An 18,030-nucleotide genomic window follows, 5' to 3' on the forward strand; every position below is an offset into this window, starting at 1 on the left:
CCAAACATTGTGGTTGGTGGACGGTGTTGATCCACGGTCAACTTCTGTAGAGCTCAGCAGCTGAATCAGAATAAAAACATTCAGAATGTGGGAATAAAAAGAAATGAGTAAAACGGTGAAGATTTTTCTACAGTTGTTTGGCAGAAAAAGACCAAGGTCGGTGCGTGTTAAAATGCCCTGTCCTTGTTTAGGCTGACCCGATTGATGCCCCCACCTGGCCTGATCTGCCCCTCCGGCCGGCCGTTCGTTTAATCAATCACTTCCGACCGAGTAATAAAGGCTCCTGTCCTTCATTTCTTAAAGTCAGGCCAGCTGAGAAACTTAAACTTAATAAAAAAATACTTTAATGAGAGATGAGACGATTCTGTATTAGTCCCACAAGTAAGAAATTTACATTGTCTCAGCAGAAAGTGCTACAGACAAGAGTACAGACACCATGTCGACTGTATAATATAAAAGTTCACTGTACAAATAAATAGTCCTATTAGAAAAAACAGTGGATCTAAGTTTTAAAAATAAAAGTATCAGTATATACATAAAAAAATAAATTTGATGACATGTTAACATCAAAACTATCATGTTAACATGATTCTTCATATGCAGCATTCAAATTTACACATGTTAAAAATATTAAATAAAACAAATAGAAAAAAATACATATATTGTTTCAAATGTAATATTTTTTGCCATTTTCACTCCAGAATAACTATACATGTTATAATTTTAAATTATTTAATGCATTGACTAATTCCATCTTATGTTATAAAATAATAGTCATTATAATTCTTGTTATTACTGTTTTTATACTGAAATTTGTGAAAATGTCCACATCTTCTATACCTTGATCTTCGTATGTGAGACGAGACTTTTGTTCCTGGTTTCAGGAATTTGATCGTTTGTAGGAAATGTGTCTCTAAATGGAAGTGCTGCTGCTGTTTTAATACAGACTCGGTGTTCTGAGTGGAGATGCACAATCAATCAGTAAATCAATAATCAGTCGTTTTTATTCTCGCAAATGACAGACAGAAGGCCATTTAGGCCACCGCTGTCGTGTTGGCACAGTCCTCGCGACGTGAACATATGCCACCCGTTCTTCTGGCTCGGCTTTTATTTGCTGACGTTATGTGGAAAAATTCCCCGTGAGTGATGGCGGCGCTCCGAGCAGATGCTCGAGGATCCATCCAGGCCCGCAGACGGGGGGTCGAGAGGCACTTTTTAAACATGAAGAGGGAACCTCGCGATGGTATTTACAGGCGCCTCCTATTGTGCTCCTATTCGTCTCATCCTGGGTGGCATGGAAGATGCAGGGCGGGCATGCAACTCCTCCGAACACCTGCAGGCACTTTCTCCCAGGTCCCCGGAGTCGTATAATAACCTATCACCTACATCTCTGACAAAAACACACATTTAAAGTACAATTACACCCCCTGCCATCTCCATCTCATTCCCTCGCCTCTTCCGCAATCCACCGTGCCTCACAGCCAGATCGAGAATTCTTATACACTTCACATAACTGCAGCAGACATGTTACCTTAAATACGTATTCAATCCTGGACGCCATTTCACTCTTACTGCATTTATTAATGTATAATGTAATGTAGTGTAGGTGTATATAATATTTACACCCTATTTACACATGACATGTGTTACATATATAATATTAGATGTATTAATTAGGGGTGTTAGATTCAAGAGAGATTCAAGAGGCGTTTATAGTCAGTACAACAGTAAAGAGTGTAATAAAATACAGTTTCACACAGACTCCCCAATAGTGCAAGCGAACACATAAATAAATAAACGTGTGTGTGTATATAAAACTAACTTAAAATGAAATTTAAATACATTTACAAATAGTAGAAAACTACATCATGTAAGATGCTTGTAAGTGGTTGAGCATTTGTGCAGTGGACTGGTTCCAGTATGATATGTGTGTGTCATGGTGCCCACTGCTCACCAAGGGTGATGGTTAAATACAGAGGACACGTTTCACCGTGTCACCGTGTGCTGTGCTGCTGTCTTTCACTTTTTCACTTGATGGCGGTGCATTGAGAGCCCTGACTGCTTGTGGGAAGAAGCTCTTGCCGTGTCTGGCAGTTACAGTTCTGATGCTGCCAGGCGGTAGGAGGGAGAACGGGGCGTGTGTGGGGTGGTGAGAGTCCGAGCTCGACGGATGAGGTGTTTCTCGTAGAGCTGGGAGATGGTGGGAGTGGAAACTTTTTATTTCATAATGCGACTTTTAAGAACGACTTGATCTGCCAATCAGAGACAGGGCGGGGCTAGTTGTGTGATTACTCCTTTGCTCAGATGTAAGCAATAGTACATTTTAACATTTACATTTATGACATTTGGCAGAGGCCTATATCCAGAGCGATGTACCGCGTGCTTTCATGTTACCATCAATGAACTAATCAGTTTGGTTCACTAGGACTCAAACCATGAAAACAAAAATTTATCATCATGTATATGTGTTCATGTATATTATTTAAACCCTGTTATACGTGTTAATCTGTCATCTTCCGTGTGAAAACTGTACAGCTGCAGATCAAAAAGAACCAAAAAATCCACTGATTGCTTCATGCTTCAAAATAACAAACTTGCATGTACATATATGTGTTATTAATATAGGAAGGACAGAAGAAATAGTGAGGAATAAGAAACACTTGGTCACCCACATGTGCCTCTTCTATCTGTTCCTGTTGATGCCAGATGTTGAATTAATAAACAGCAGTTTCATGGTGAAACATGATGATAAAGTGCACGTATATAAAGAGAGCAGATTCGGGGCCTATCGAGAGCTGAGCCTAAACTGAAGCCATCATTAAATAACAGGTTCCCCAGGAAGCAGCCGGGGCCAATTTCACAGAATACACTGGGGCTGAGCAGGAAGAAATTGGAAGAAAAAAGGGAAATCGATTGTGTGCATTGCAGTTCTGTTTTATTCCTCTCTCCTCTGGCCATTTTACAGCATTGGGTGGCGATTTGGAGGAAGTAAAAATACGTGGACCTGAGCACATTAAGTGGTATGTTGGCATGTGACGGACTAGGTAACCCCGCCCCGGGCACAACGGCATGGTTTTAGGGGTTCCGTGGTCCATTCTACCACAACCCCCCCTCTTCATAAATACTGTTTTACACCAAGGTCTACAACCTTACTTTCCTGAGGTCTACCTCAATGGTCGAGAATTCTATCAAAGTAATTCAGCTTACCCTTAAATTATGAATATTTTTCTCATAATGTGTAATCTATGTCTGGTAATCAAAAGGTTGCAAGTTCCAATCCCGACCCGTCAAGGTCCCACTGAGGTACCGTCCCCTTGCTCCCCAAGGGTGATGGTTAAATGCAGAGGACACATTTCACAGTGACACCGTGTGCTGTGCTGTCACTTTCACTTCAGATAATATAAGATGGCAAAATGTGCAGACAGAAGAATCACATCTACGTCTGGAATTTTGATTTAGAGAATTTTGTTCTATTAAAATGAAATGAAAACGCAGTCACTTTAAATAAATAAATGTGCCTGTTCAAGTGTGCACGACAAATGAACTGCTCCACCCAGAAGAGCTGCAACCAAAAACCAAACTAAGCAGCTTAGACATTCTCGGCTCGACTCGACTCGGCTCGGCTCGGAACCACTCGACTCGGCTCGGCCTCGCTCGGCTCGACTCGGCCCCGCTCGGCCCCCGCCGCCTGTTTCCGGGGCCCGTGGTCACCGCGCTCACACAGACGGGCGAGAATGGCTGCCGGTGGAGGTCAGAGCTGCTTTCTGTCTCTTTCGCTTGTTGGGTGGGAGTCGCCGCGCCGCGTCCCGCGTGTGAAAAGTCGCCGTGGGCGCTGCCCGGCGTGGCGGCAGCTGATCCGCAGGCTGATGCGGGACGCGGCTCCCTATTTCCCGACAGAAAGACCGACTCTGAAATGAATGGTCGGGGGACGAGCGGCGCTAGCGTTAGCCTAGCCGGCTAGCCGACCGGGTGAGCGCCGCCGGGGGGCGAGAGTTCGGCGAGCCGCGCCGGGGCGGCGCCGTCCGGCTTCATCCGCTCCTTTAAACGGCCGCGTCGTCCGCCGGCGGAGAAAATGACAACACGCCGCCCGGCTCGCCTCCCGGTGGGTTAGCCGGGGCTACGTAGCGCTAGCCGGCTAACTTCCGTGCGGTCGTCGCGTCGCCGGGGGAAGAGCTCCGCGCCGCGGGCCTGCCGGCTGGTCTCCGCCGGCGCCGCGTCCTTTGTGTCGCCGGTCGGTGTCGCCGGGTCCCGTGTAGAAAGTTGTGGGGTCGGAACCCGCTCGACGGGGATCAAATGACGAGCCAGTGATGAGAGTTTAGCGGAACGTTTAAAATGTGTTTAAAGTGTCGCCGTCTTATTTCTGCTGAGGTTGGGAAGCTGGACGAGATTTTACTGAAACGTTTAAAACGTTTTATGTTAAAGACATAAACGTGTGATATTTGGTTATGTTTGCAATATTTGCGTATTGGTTCATTGTTTCTTTGCAATACTGAGGTCTGTAGCAGTCGCCACAGCATTTCACTGCATATCTGTATGTGACACGTTGAATTTGAATGTGTTTAAAATGTCCCCTTGTTACTCGTGCAGAGGCTGGGAAGCTGTTACAGGTACAGAATGGGACTCCGGTGAGTTCGAGCTACAACGGCGTGGACGCCCTGCACGCCTGCAACATCCTCCAGCAGCTGAAGGCCCTGTACGACGAGTCCCAGCTCACCGACATCGTGGTGGAGGTGGACCACGGCAGGACGTTCTCGTGCCACCGGAACGTCCTCGCCGCCATCAGCCCGTACTTCAGGTGCATTTACATTTGCTGCATTTATCAGACGCCCTTATCCAGAGCGACTTACAATCAGTAGTTACAGGGACAGTCCCCCCCTGGAGACACTCAGGGTTAAGTGTCTTGCTCAGGGACACAATGGTAGTAAGTGGGATTCGAACCCGGGTCTTCTGGTTCATAGGCGAGTGTGTTACCCGCTGGGCTACTACCGCCCTTTTGCCGCCCCGGTGGCTCGTCGGGCGCCGGCTGACTCTTCTCCTTGCTTGCAGATCCATGTTCACCAGCGGCCTGACGGAGAGCAGCCAGCGGGAGGTGCGCATCGTGGGCGTGGAGCACGAGTCCATGCACCTGGTCCTGGACTACGCCTACACCTCGCGCGTCACGCTGACCGAGTCCAACGTGCAGGCCCTGTTCACGGCGGCCAGCATCTTCCAGATCCCGGCGCTGCAGGACCAGTGCGCCCACTTCATGGTCAGCCGCCTGGACCCCCAGAACTGCATCGGGGTGTTCATGTTCGCCGACGCCTACGGCCACCAGGAGCTGCGCGAGCGCTCCCAGGACTACATCCGCAAGAAGTTCCTGTGCGTGGCGGGCGAGCAGGAGTTCCTGCACCTGACCCAGGACCAGCTGGTCCGCATCCTGGACCACGACGACCTGAACGTGGAGAAGGAGGAGCACGTGTACGAGAGCATCGTGCGCTGGCTGGAGCACGACCGCGGCCGCCGCGAGGCCCACCTCGCCGAGGTCTTCTCCCGGTGCGTGCGGCTGCCGCTGCTGGACGAGACGTTCCGGGACCGGATCCCGCCCGCCTTGGCCCTGGCGCTGCCCGAGGCGCGGCTGAACGGCACCGGCGGCTGCCCGCGCCGCCTGGGCATGACCGCGTCGGAGATGGTCATCTGCTTCGACGCGGCGCACAAGCACTCGGGGAAGAAGCAGACGGTGCCGTGCCTGGACGCCGCCGCCGGGCGCGTCTACAAGCTGTGCAAGCCGCCCAACGACCTGCGCGAGGTGGGCATCCTGGTGACGCCCGAGAACGACATCTACATCGCCGGCGGCTACCGGCCCAGCAGCAGCGAGGTGTGCATCGACCACCGCGCCGAGAGCGACTTCTGGCACTACGAGCACGCCGGCAACCGCTGGCTGCCGCGCTCGCCGCTGCTGCGCGCCCGCATCGGCTGCCGCCTGGCGCACTGCTGCGGCAAGCTGTACGCGCTCGGCGGCCGCGTCTACGAGGGCGACGGCCGCAACGCGCTCAAGTCCGTCGAGTGCTACGACGCCCGCGACAACCGCTGGACCGCCGTCAGCCCCATGCCGGTGGCCATGGAGTTCCACAGCGCCGTGGAGCACAAGGACCGCATCTACATCCTGCAGGGTGAGCCGGCGCCGCGTCCCCAACTCCCACGACGTGGCCGTCCCCACACGCTGCTCCCCGGGCGCCTGTCATGGCCGCCCACTGCTCACCGAGGGTGATGGTTCAATACAGAGGAGAAATTTCACTGTGTGCACCGTGCGCTGTGCTGCTGAGTATCACATGTGACAATCACTTCACTTTTATTTACATTTAAGGCGTTTGGCGGACGCCCTGATCCAGAGCGACTTACAACTTGCTGCCGTGTTGCCGTGGTGAAGCGGTCAGTTCTGGTTCAACTATGAATACAACCTTTTATTCACTCTGTTCTAGTTTCTATACAGAAGTCAGACAAGAACGGGTGAGGCGGGTAACACACTCGCCTACGTACCAGAAGACCCAGGTTCAAACCCCACTTACTACCATCGTGTCCCTGAGCAGGGCACTTAACCCTGAGTGTCTCCAGGGGGGGGACTGTCCCTGTAACTACTGGGTGGTAGTAGCCTAGTGGGTAACACACTCGCCTACGTACCAGAAGACCCAGGTTCAAACCCCACTTACTACCATCGTGTCCCTGAGCAGGACACTTAACCCTGAGTGTCTCCAGGGGGGGACTGTCCCTGTAACTACTGGGTGGTAGTAGCCTAGTGGGTAACACACTCGCCTGTGAACCAGAAGACCCAGGTTCAAACCCCACTTACTACCATCGTGTCCCTGAGCAGGACACTTAACCCCGAGTGTCTCCAGGGGGGGGACTGTCCCTGTCACTACTGACTGGAAGTCGCTCTGGATAAGAGCGTCCCGTAAATGCCGTGAATGTAAATAACAGAACATTCCAATTTTCAAAAACGCGGCCGGCACCACTGCACGTCCTTTTTGCCGATATTTTCGCATTGACAGTCGTGCGCGGTACGATATGCAGTCAGACGCTTTAGCGACTGTACAGGCCTCAATATTGCAGATATTGCAAGTAAACAGTGAACCAATATGCAAATATTGCAAACATGACCAAATAATATTACACTTTTACGTTTTTAGCATAAAATATGTGTAACAAGGAGTCAAAGTAAAAAGCGTAAAAAATTCTGGGTGGGACGGAGTCCAGAGTGAGTGACAGTGAAAGGTCTGTTTATTGGATGGAGAAGAGCCCCGCCCACCCGCGTATATATTAAGATAAGTTCCAACTTTATTAGTCTCGCAAGTGGTTAAGTGAAGTGATTGTCACATGTGATACACAGCAGCACAGCACACGGTGCACACAGTGAAATTTGTCCTCTGCATTTAACCATCACCCTGAGTGAGCAGTGGGCAGCCATGACAGGCGCCCGGGGAGCAGTGTGTGGGGACGGTGCTTTGCTCAGTGGCACCTTGGCGGGTCGGGATTCGAACCGGCAACCTTCTGATTACGGGGGTCGCTTCCTTAACCGCTAGGCCCCCACTGCACCTGTGGGAAAGTGGGAAATTGCATTTGTCACGGCAGAAAGTGGATATAAACAGAGGAAATAACGGGAAGAAATGAATATGTAAATGTATTTATCTATGTGTAATTCTGTAAATATTCCTGATAAATAACGTAAATCACGCCCTCTGCCGCTTTACAGGAGAGCACTTCTTCTGCTTCGACCCTCGGAAGGACTACTGGGGCCACCTGGCCCCCATGAACGTCCCCCGGAGCCAGGGCCTGGCCGCGCTGCACCGGAGCTGCATCTACTACATCGCCGGCATCTGCCGCAACCACCAGCGCACCTTCACCGTGGAGGCGTACGACATCGAGCAGAACGCCTGGAGCTGCAAGCGCGACCTGCCGTTCGACCAGGCCGCCAGCCCGTACATCAAGGCGCTGCTGCTGCAGGGCCGGCTGCACCTGTTCGTCCGCGCCACGCAGGTGATGGTGGAGGAGCACGTGTTCCGCACCAGCCGCAAGAACTCGCTGTACCAGTACGACGAGCAGGCGGACCGCTGGACCAAGGTGTACGAGACGCCCGACCGCCTCTGGGACCTGGGCCGCCACTTCGAGTGCGTGGTGGCCAAGCTGTACCCGCAGTGCCTGCAGAAGGTGCTCTAGCCCCGCCCCTGGCAGCCTACGCCGGCCCCCCCGCCCCCGCCGCCAACTTTAAGTGCAATTATCCTGTAGGAACGTACGTTACGAGGCCTCGCGCGGGGCGCCAGCGTCCGGAATGTCCATAGTAGAGTACGTATATGAGAGTATATATGCATACGGGTACGGCGAGGGACGTTCGGCGGCCCTCTTGGTTTTTCTTTTTTTTTTCCGTCTTGTTTCTGCCGCGAGAGGGAACTTACGTCTCCATATTGGAGGGAAGGTGCACGAACCCGCCCGCGCGGGGGCCGCGGGGTCACGTGACCAGGCCGAGCCTGGCAGCAATAACCAGAAGGACTGAAATTATGAATATGTTAATATTCTCGGCTCCTTGTTGCAAGTGCATTAGCCGGTGGGCGGGGCTTTGGTGCTGGCGTCCCTCGTGCCTACTGGCGGCGAGGCGGAGACGTCCGTCCCTGCGTCCGCGCCACGGAGGACGGCCGGCTCGCCGGTGCTGCTTTTTCCGACAATCTGGTGCGGCCGCGCTGCGTCCCTCCTCTTCTCGTACGCAGGGTCCCGTGGTTTGCACTACTTCTCCGCGACCCGCCCTGGACGATGGACACTTCTCAGGATTTCTACTGATCATACAGTACTGTATTTAAATGGTTTATGTGTAAAATACTGTACTCTAATGTTTGCTGTACTTGCACAGGTTTTTTTTACCGTTCGGTTTTATAATAGACGTGTTTTTTGCTTCTGGTTTCCCTCTCCTTATATTTCGACGTTTATCTGTAGGTTTTTTTTTTTTTTAATTTTATTTCTGTTTAAGATCAATGTGAGAAAAGCAAAACTTTTACCGTCTGCTCTTCACTATGGAAACACGGCAGTACGGTGCATTAAGCTGAGCTCCTCGCCGCGCGTATGAAAACCTCCTTTCCGCTCACTTCTTCTCCGTTCGCTTTTTTAAGTTCTTTTGTTTTTTTTTTTTTTTCCGCTTTTCGTTCCCTTGTTTGTATGATGATGATAAAAAGAGACTTTGGTTTAATAATTGATCTCTACTGTGAAATTCACATTGCACATAATTTGAGAATAAAATGATGAAACGCCACGCTGGGGTTTTCTGTCCATTTGCGGATCGGATTTATATTGTGGTACAGACGACCAGAGACATTCTCCACTGAACAGGGGCCTTCAGATCTTCTCAGGTGGCTCTTCTGAGGTTCTCCTTCCACACCAAACGGACGCGGGGTAGAGAAGAAGAGCAAGTCTGGCCTGAGAGGAGACCCTGGTGGAGATGGAGATGACCTCGCTTCTGTCTGAGCTGATGATGATGATGATGATGGTATATTATCAGCTGTATCAGCACGTCACTGATCTATAACTGATCACGTGTGACCAGCCGCGGCCTGGTCACGTGGTGCGGGCTCGGTGACGTCAGCTGAGGTCCCCTCCCTGTTTTGGAGGGTCGCGCTGTGCGGAGGTCCGTGTTTACGTGCAGGTCACTTCAACTTTTACAACTTTTATTAATGTTATTTGTGTGTGTGTGTTAATTCGCCGCCACGACAGACTGAATTGGCTTTTTTGCACGTTATTTACTCGTTTTTTTAGTTTTTTGCACTTTTATAAATGCGTCGCTGCCGTTAATACCATTAGCAAAAAGTCGTATATTAAAAACACAGAACAAGTTAGAACCAGGAGGAAGTAAAGTAAAGGAGGAGAACTTCGACCACGTGGGTCCAACTGGCGCCGCGTCGACGTCACTCTGGTCACGTGTTCTTTATATGAAATATTTTAAAGTCGTTTTTAAACCCGGAAACGAGATTCTGCTCCGCTGCTGGCGCCATGTGCTTTTTACGTGGCTGTGGTGTCGCGGTTATCACGGTGGTGGTTCGGAATCGGACACGGGTTCGAATCCGCCCACTGGGTCACCGTGACGTCACCACAATGACCATCTCTTCACTCTTTAAAACAGGTCCATCATGTCTGTAGAACATCCTCCTCCAGATGGCGGCTGGGGATGGGCGGTGGTCTTCGGGGCCTTCATCTCCATCGGCTTTTCGTACGCCTTCCCCAAAGCCCTGACCATCTTCTTCAAGGAGATCCAGGAGTACTTCTCCGTTTCCTACAGCGAGATCGCCTGGGTCTCGTCGCTGATGCTGGCGGCCATGTACGCTGGAGGTACGTTCTCAGGGTGGAACCGCCAGTTTGACCAGTTTGCGGCAGGTCTCACGTGTGGAGCACCAAACATCATGAAATATGAAGAACTGATCTGTACTTCTCTGAATTTCTTCATGTGAAACCTCTTCTGAGGACTTTGTGTTGCTCTTATCAGGCCTGATTGAATCAGCTCGACGCCTAAAGACCAGGATCAGAGCTGACGTCCTTATCCTGCAGTCCAGGGTCCAGACCCCCCGAGCCGACTCGGGAGTTTTCAACCTCTGCCATTTAATCCTCCGATAATAAATCATCGGCATCGTTCCACGGCGGGGTCCTGAAGGCTCCGAGGGACCCGGAATGTCCCCTTGTGTATTAGCAGAGGCGCGTGGCCTCCATCATGTTGTCCTCCACGTTGTTCCCAGCAATGTCACCCCAAAGAGAAGCAGAGACAGGGGGAATACATCAGACTGGGGTTCAGTGCGTTTTGGCCGCGCCCGCCGCCCTGTGGGAATACCGTGGTGACCTTGTCTGAAAGACTTTGACTCCGGTAGTGAAGAGTCGCGATGGGACGCCGCCCTGCCAGGACGGGATTCATGAATCAAAGAGAAAAGTCCCGTGCTGGAATATTTTCCTCTTATTAATATCAGACACGGAAAACTTGCTGGCTGCTCCAGATGCCGCGTCCTTGAGTCTTCCGGCGCCTGATGTTTTAATAACCGCCCTGATTTAATATCCATTATTGCTCTGTGTCTGTAAACACACCATTTCGGTTATTGCCGCCCTGACGCTTGTTTGATTGATGGTCCGTACTTGTCGTGTCAGGATGTATCCGGCAGAAAAACTATTAACTACAACCTATGAATCTATAAATCTCTGAACTGCGTTACCGCCTAATTCCCCCTTATTAAGAGTAAATAGGGCTAATCCTGCCTCCACTTTTCTCCCCGCAGGACCGGTCAGCAGCATCCTGGTCAATCGCTACGGCAGCCGACCCGTGGTCATTGCGGGAGGAGTTATGTGTGGGGTTGCTATGGTAACCGCTTCTTTTGCCACTACCATTACACATTTGTATGTGTGCGTTGGAGTCGTTGGAGGTATTTCAGTATTTATTATCCCTCTGTTACATATTTTCCTGTGCGTTGTGCTGTGGGGTTTTTAATATCGTGTAATCGCGCTGCTTTCCTTTGGGAATCTCCAATAATAACAGTAATAGAAATACAGTAATTAATACTATTATTCTGTTTATAAGTGCTACAGAAAGTGATAAAATCTTGTAGCATGGACAAATTAACGAAATGCAATAAATATAAAATACAATAACATGATGAATATAAAAATGAAGGTTATGAAAATAACCTGTGGGTTTTCCCCCGATAGTTTAAATTCTGTCATTTAATTCTCTTATAATAAATCATCGTCGTTGGATTTCCACGGCGGGGTCCTGAAGGTCCTGAGGGACCCGGAATGGAGCAGTTTCCATCTTTTCAGCTCAAAGTGCTTTTTACAGAAATTGATTTTACTTAAGTGATAAAATCTTGTATCATGGACAAATGAACAAATGCAATAAATCTAAAATACAATAACATGATAAATATAAAATGAAGGTTATGAAAATAACCTGTGAGTTTTCCCCGATAGTTTAAATTCTGTCATTTAATTCTCTTATAATAAATCATCGTTGTTGGAGTTCCGTGGCAGGGTCCTGAAGGTCCTGAAGGTTCCGAGGGAGCTTTCAGCTCAAAGTGCTTTTTACAGAAATTGATTTTACTTAAGTGATAAAATCTTGTTTCATGGACAAATGAACAAATGCAATAAATCTAAAATACAATAACATGATGAATATAAAAATGAAGGTTATGAGAATATCCTTGGTTTGTGTGCATCATGTGCCGAATCGTTGGTAGATTTCATCATCAGACCGGGTCTGGGCTGCTGTTTGTGGGTGTAATTAAAGCAGCAGCGTCCCCCGCCACCCTGGTTCCGCCCGCAGGGGACCCGATGGCCCTCCACGGGTCTCATTACACGCCGGCTGGAAGTCGCTTGTATTTATTCTGACCGGCCACTTTACTCTGTCCGTATAAGAGGAGCTTACGGAATTAAATAAAATTGCCTAATATTAAGTTGGACCTCATTCGATAATAAAATAAAAAAAGTGGAAAACATAGCGGCAAAAATGTTGGTGATTGGGTTTTAAGAGATGAATTTCTAGTACGTGCAGCTCTGTCTTCATCTGGAGTCTCATTTGGAGCCGAGATGTTCATTTAGACGATGAAACGCTGTTTAATAGATTTTTAGCGACGGAATGGATCATCTTGACCTTCATATATTGTCATTTAAATGGGGAAATTGTTCCTGGAATGAAATAAAGTTCCATGAATGACTTTTTAGACTTTAATAAACGTAAATGATTTCTGACGACCAGAAGATCTCGGGGCCACGCCCGCTAGCCCCGCTGAACGGTGAAGTAACGCTGGCTCTCCTCTCTGTTTAGGGTTCGGCCTCTCCTTTAATCTCCAGCCTTCTCTCACCATAATCGGGAAGTATTTCCAGGCCAGGAGGCCGGTAGCCAACGGTCTGGCCATGGCAGGAAGTCCAGTCTTCCTCTGCACGCTGGCGCCGCTCAACCAGTTCCTGTTTGATCGCTTTGGCTGGCGGAACAGCTTCTTCATCCTGGGCGCCGTGCTGCTGAACTGCTGCGTGGCCGGTTCTCTGATGAGGCCGCTGCGCCCGGACCAGCCGAGGGTGGAGGGCCGTCAGGAGAAGAGAACCTGCATGGACAATGTCGGCAAGCTTCTGGACTTCTCTCTCTTCAAGCACAGAGGCTTCGTCATCTACCTTGTGGGCAACGTGCTCATGTTCTTCGGCTTCTTCGCTCCGATTGTCTTCCTCGCACCTTATGCCAAGCACCAGGGGGTGGATGAGTATTCTTCTGCCTTTCTGCTCTCCATCCTGGCCATGGTGGACATGTTTGCCAGACCTGGCACAGGCCTTCTGGCCAACACCAAATGGATGCGCCCCCGAGTCCAGTACCTCTTTAGCTTTGCCATCTCCTACAGTGGCATCTGCCACCTGTTATGCCCCCTTGCTTCTGGGTATGGTGGGCTGGTGGTCTACGCCATCTTTGTTGGCATCGCGTTTGGGATGGTGTGCGCCCTACTCTTCGAGTGTCTGATGGACCTGGTCGGACCAGAGAGGTTCTCCAGCGCCGTAGGTCTGGTAACCATCATTGAATGCTGTCCAGTTCTTCTGGGGCCACCTATTGGAGGTAAGAACATGGAGCGGTGCAAACATCTGCACAAACTGATTTTAGTGGGTTTTTTACTGTATTCCTCCGTAAATGTTATAAAAATGTGTTTGATTATCATCGTTCTGGTCTCTCTTAAGCACCTTTACGTCCATTTTTTGACAGGGTTGTCTCCAGGTGACCCCCTTGCTACTGGAAAGGCTCTAATCAAAGTGAAAGATGCCTGAAAAAGACACACAATAAGAAAACGACTAAATGCAAAAAGTCTTTTTTTCTTTTGATTCAATGTTTAATTGTGGGTGGTAGTAGCCTGGTGGGTAACACACTCGCCTGTGAACCAGAAGACCCAGGTTCAAATCCCACTTACTACCATCGTGTCCCTGAGCAAGACAATTAACCGTCTCGTGTCTCCGGGGGGGGACTGTCCCTGTAACTACTGATTGTAAGTCGCTCTGGATAAGGGCGTTCAAAGTTTGAAATATTCTTCTTACTTATTACGTTAACCTGCTCGTACTTCGTCCTGTTTTAGACCTGCAGATTGTGGAATTGGAACGTTGTAGAAGGTGGAACTGGTTTTATTTGTGTCCTTCAGGTTGGACGTGGACGTTCTGCCCAGGGTGTCATTACCGGAATGGATCTCTCTCTCTCGCCCCAGAGAAAGGCTGTAATTGGTCACGGTTACTTAGTGGCATAAAGAAGCGGCGCCCGCTGGAGAATTCGTCCTCCACGCAAATTATGGAACATTTTTCGCAGCTAAATAGGCGCGGGCCGTAATGAAGTCTCTTTGCGCCTTCCACGCTTTCCCATCAGCCCCTTCTTCCCATCTTAACCAGAGCGTGTCTCCAGGAGAAGCTGTTCCTTCCGGAGGCTTCCCTGGCTCTTGTGGTTGCCACCTTGGAGCTGTTAGTGGGTAAAACACACAGGTCACCTCCGCCGAGGAGTTTCTGGATGCCGGTCGTGTTCTTCTGGAAGAACATGTTCTTCTTTTTAATGAGCGGGGAACGTGTGGGGCCCCCGGCTTGTGTGGTGTGACCCTGTTGGAATTAATGGGGTAAAGAAGAGTCTCCCCACGTGTTGCGCGCTCTCCTCCGCAGGTCGGCGTAATGAGGACCCGGCCGGTCAAACGGCTGCAATTAGCCTCGTGCTTCTTGTGTCTAATGAATCTCAGATGAGCCGCCACTCATTAAAGTACCTGTGTGATGATTAAACGATGAAGACGCCAAAAAAGCAGGTGACTCCACCAGATGGGCGCAATTACCGCCGCGCCAATCAAGGGCCGCCGCCGGTCACCGGCAGACGGCCAGCGCTCCCTCATCATGGTGCTTTTAATTGGTTGATGTAACCTGGAGCCTGCCCTCCGTCTGGCCACGCCCGGCCGCTCATGTGGGTTCCGCGACTGTCGAGCGCGCGGCTCGTTTCTAATATTAATGGTGATATTTCGGTGGACAGCTGGTGGAAAATCTGTCGCGAGTCATCGGTTAACGCCGCACGCTGTCCCCTGCGCAGGAACCCTGGTGGACGTCTTCGGCGAGTACCGCTACATGTACTTCCTGTGTGGCGCCATGATGCTGGCCGCCGGCCTCTTCCTCTTCGCCATGAACGGCTACAACTACAGGCGGCGGCGGGAGGGACCGGAGGACGCGTAGCGCCGGCGTCTTCGTCCTGCGCTGCCCCGACGCGTTCTACCTCCTGCAGCCTCTCAGGTGCCCGCTCCGATCCTCCGTCACCGGCACACACACCGGAAACCAGTGGAGAGCGCGACCCCTGCGCTAGGAGCCCTGCGCCGTGACCCCTGCACTAGGAGCCCTGCGCCGCGACCCCTGCACTAGGAGCCCTGCGCCGCGACCCCTGCACTAGGAGCCCTGCGCCGCGACCCCTGCGCTAGGAGCCCTGCGCCGCGACCCCTGCGCTAGGAGCCCTGCGCCGCGACCCCTGCGCCGCGACCCCTGCGCTAGGAGCCCTGCGCCGCGACCCCTGCACTAGGAGCCCTGCGCCGCGACCCCTGCGCTAGGAGCCCTGCGCCGCGACCCCTGCGCCGCGACCCCTGCGCTAGGAGCCCTGCGCCGCGACCCCTGCGCTAGGAGCCCTGCGCTAGGAGCCCTGCGCCGCGACCCCTGCGCTAGGAGCCCTGCGCCGCGACCCCTGCGCTAGGAGCCCTGCGCTAGGAGCCCTGCGCCGCGACCCCTGCGCCGCGACCCCTGCGCTAGGAGCCCTGCGCCGCGACCCCTGCGCTAGGAGCCCTGCGCTAGGAGCCCTGCGCCGCGACCCCTGCGCTGCAACCCCTGCGCTAGGAGCCCTGCGCCACGACCCCTGTGCCGCGACCCCTGCGCTAGGAGCCCTGCGCTATGGGGCAGCGGTGGCCTAGCGGTTAAGGAAGTGGCCCAATAATCAGAAGGTTGCCGGTTCGAATCCCGATCCGCCAAGGTGCCACTGAGCACCGTCCCCACACACTGCTCCCCGGGCGCCTGTCATGGCTGCCCACTGCTCACTCAGGGTGATGGTTAAATGCAGAGGACAAATTTCACTGTGTGCACCGTGTGTGCACTTCATTCGCTATGACCCCTGCACTACGACCCCTGTATTTAATATATAGCGTATGCTGGTTGTATATTTCATGTTTTTATTCGGCGGTCGGGGCGAAGCGCTCGACTGACAACAATTAAAAATCTCCGTTAACAAGTTTCAAAATGTCATCGCAAAGGGCGTGACCACCTAATGAAGCAGGACCCGGATGTTCCGGCCCGGCGGGCCGAGTCCAGCGCTGTCCCGTACTCACTCAGCAGATCCGCGCGTCCATAAATTAACCGGGAGGGGCCCAGGAGACGCCGCGTCCCTTTTATTATTTTAATTCGCCCCCCCGCTGTCCCGCCCAGGCTTTGTCCTTTATGCTTAATGAGCCCGTACTGAACCTGGGACCCTGTTGTTTTCTGCTTCAGAACGTATGGTGAGAAGAATGTTCCGGATCCGAGGGACCACCGAGTCCAGGGTTTTACATCCATGCCGTTTGGTAGGACGCTGATCCGCTGGAGACGGAGCTGAGTGGACGTTCCTGAGGCTGTGGCGCCCGTGTCCCAGATGTGTGAAGTGTCACAGTGAAGCCTGAGTTTGAGGAAATGTCAGGCTGTTCTTCTACTGTCTTTATTAAAAAAACGACTGGAAATCGCTTCTTCGGGTTCTTTTTTTTTGGTCCCCGTTTTAGAGTTCAGAGCAGTGATGCATTGTGGGTCTCTGCCCCAGTGCCTCTTTCAGCACCTTATCTATTCGCACAGCGAACGCGTGACATCACTGCACCGCGAGGAGCGCGGCGAGCGGCACGCTGTTCGGGGACGTACTGAAACTCCATTTAATCAGTCATCGCCTCCTCCACGTCCCGCCTCTGGACCAGGGGAGGAGACGAAAGTAATTTAACGTGCATCTATAATTAATTTCCTCGGCTTCTCCCAGCTCCTGGCGGCCGGCCTCGCCGGTGATGGAGTGTATTTATTATGTGCTCTTGACTGGGCCGGCGTGGCCGGGTGAAGGGGCGGCGGTCGGGTGGTGCTCAGCCCCGCCTCTCATCCCACACCAACCCTCCGTCCGTCTCCATGAGAAGGCTGGATGGGTCGTCACCTCCTCGTCTCCAGCAAAGTGAAGTGATCGTCAAAATGTGTCCTCTGCATTTAACCGTCACCCTGAGTGAGCAGTGGACGCCATGACAGGCGCCCGGGGAGCAGCGGGTGGGGACGGGACCTTCATCAAGGGGACCTCAGTGGCACCTTGGCGGACCGGGATTCGAACCTGCAACCTTCTGATTACCGGGTCGCTTCCTTAACTGCTAGGCCACCGCTGCCCCATGCAGCTAACTAGCGACTAGCGGCCGGTCTTCATTTCAGTTTTAGTCCTGTCCTTTCGCCCAGCTGTCAATTTAGTCTTTATTAGTCTTCATCACGTCCAGACTCAATTTAGTCTTATTTTAGTCAGACTATTTAAGTCTAGTTTTAGTAAATGAAAATTGTATTTTAGTCTCTTTTATAATGTTATTCTATTAAACACAGTCAATATAGTACAAGCACCAAGTAGAACAGACAAAAACAAACCCAATTAAAAGAAGGTTATGTGATTATTATATTATAGACTGAAGAATACTCGCGTGTTCTGTTCTCGTTTACACTTCATTATAAAGTGTAAAAAAGTGTCCAAAGGTGCTTCGTCTTTTTCTCCCGCCACCAAATATATATTTATTGAAACACAGGAAAGAGGAATACTGCATAATAATAAAAATAATAATAACGCCATTAAAGTGCCTGAAAGTGCAGTCGTTCCAGCTCCATCACATTCGTTTCGGTTTGGAAGGTGAAGTCCTCTGCAGGTCTCTGAGCAGATGTGGACAGGGTCACCTGGATGGTGCAGCCCCGTCAGGCAGGTGACCAGAATTTAATGGGCAGCATATGGGTGCTGATGGATGAGTGGTGACCCCAGAGTGACGG

The 18,030-nt window shown here is 51.3% G+C and overlaps 2 protein-coding genes across 3 annotated transcripts; both read left to right on the top strand.

The window, feature by feature from the left end:
- The first annotated feature begins 3,693 nt into the window (after positions 1-3,693).
- On the top strand, positions 3,694-9,074 carry kbtbd8 (kelch repeat and BTB (POZ) domain containing 8). 2 transcript variants are annotated; one of them, XM_028999389.1, is made up of 4 exons: positions 3,694-3,750; positions 4,588-4,795; positions 5,047-6,149; positions 7,727-9,074. In XM_028999389.1, the coding sequence occupies exons 1-4, from the start codon at positions 3,735-3,737 to the stop codon at positions 8,188-8,190; spliced, it is 1,791 nt and encodes a 596-aa protein (XP_028855222.1). In that variant the 5' UTR covers positions 3,694-3,734; the 3' UTR covers positions 8,191-9,074. The 2 variants fall into 2 exon arrangements, with proteins under 2 accessions (XP_028855222.1, XP_028855221.1); XM_028999388.1 differs by lacking the exon at positions 3,694-3,750 and having other exon boundaries at positions 4,269-4,795.
- Positions 9,075-9,616: 542 nt separating this feature from the next.
- Positions 9,617-15,210, top strand: LOC114801037 (monocarboxylate transporter 2-like). Its single transcript, XM_028998983.1, has 5 exons — positions 9,617-9,661; positions 10,136-10,341; positions 11,271-11,414; positions 12,812-13,585; positions 15,071-15,210. Exons 2-5 carry the CDS (start codon positions 10,143-10,145, stop codon positions 15,208-15,210), a joined length of 1,257 nt encoding a protein of 418 aa, XP_028854816.1. The 5' UTR covers positions 9,617-9,661; positions 10,136-10,142.
- Positions 15,211-18,030: the final 2,820 nt, after the last annotated feature.

Source organism: Denticeps clupeoides, chromosome 12, assembly GCF_900700375.1.
Source record: "Denticeps clupeoides chromosome 12, fDenClu1.1, whole genome shotgun sequence".
NCBI classification, from domain to species: domain Eukaryota; kingdom Metazoa; phylum Chordata; class Actinopteri; order Clupeiformes; family Denticipitidae; genus Denticeps; species Denticeps clupeoides.

Coding starts and splice junctions, on each gene's coding strand:
- kbtbd8 (XM_028999388.1), top strand. CDS start 4,554: ATGTGTTTAAAATGTCCCCTTGTTACTCGTGCAGAGGCTGGGAAGCTG. Junction 4,796..5,046: donor GCCATCAGCCCGTACTTCAG/GTGCATTTACAT, acceptor CCTTGCTTGCAG/ATCCATGTTCACCAGCGGCC. Junction 6,150..7,726: donor CCGCATCTACATCCTGCAGG/GTGAGCCGGCGC, acceptor GCCGCTTTACAG/GAGAGCACTTCTTCTGCTTC.
- LOC114801037 (XM_028998983.1), top strand. CDS start 10,143: ATGTCTGTAGAACATCCTCCTCCAGATGGCGGCTGGGGATGGGCGGTG. Junction 11,415..12,811: donor GTGCGTTGGAGTCGTTGGAG/GTATTTCAGTAT, acceptor CTCTCTGTTTAG/GGTTCGGCCTCTCCTTTAAT. Junction 13,586..15,070: donor TCTGGGGCCACCTATTGGAG/GTAAGAACATGG, acceptor TCCCCTGCGCAG/GAACCCTGGTGGACGTCTTC.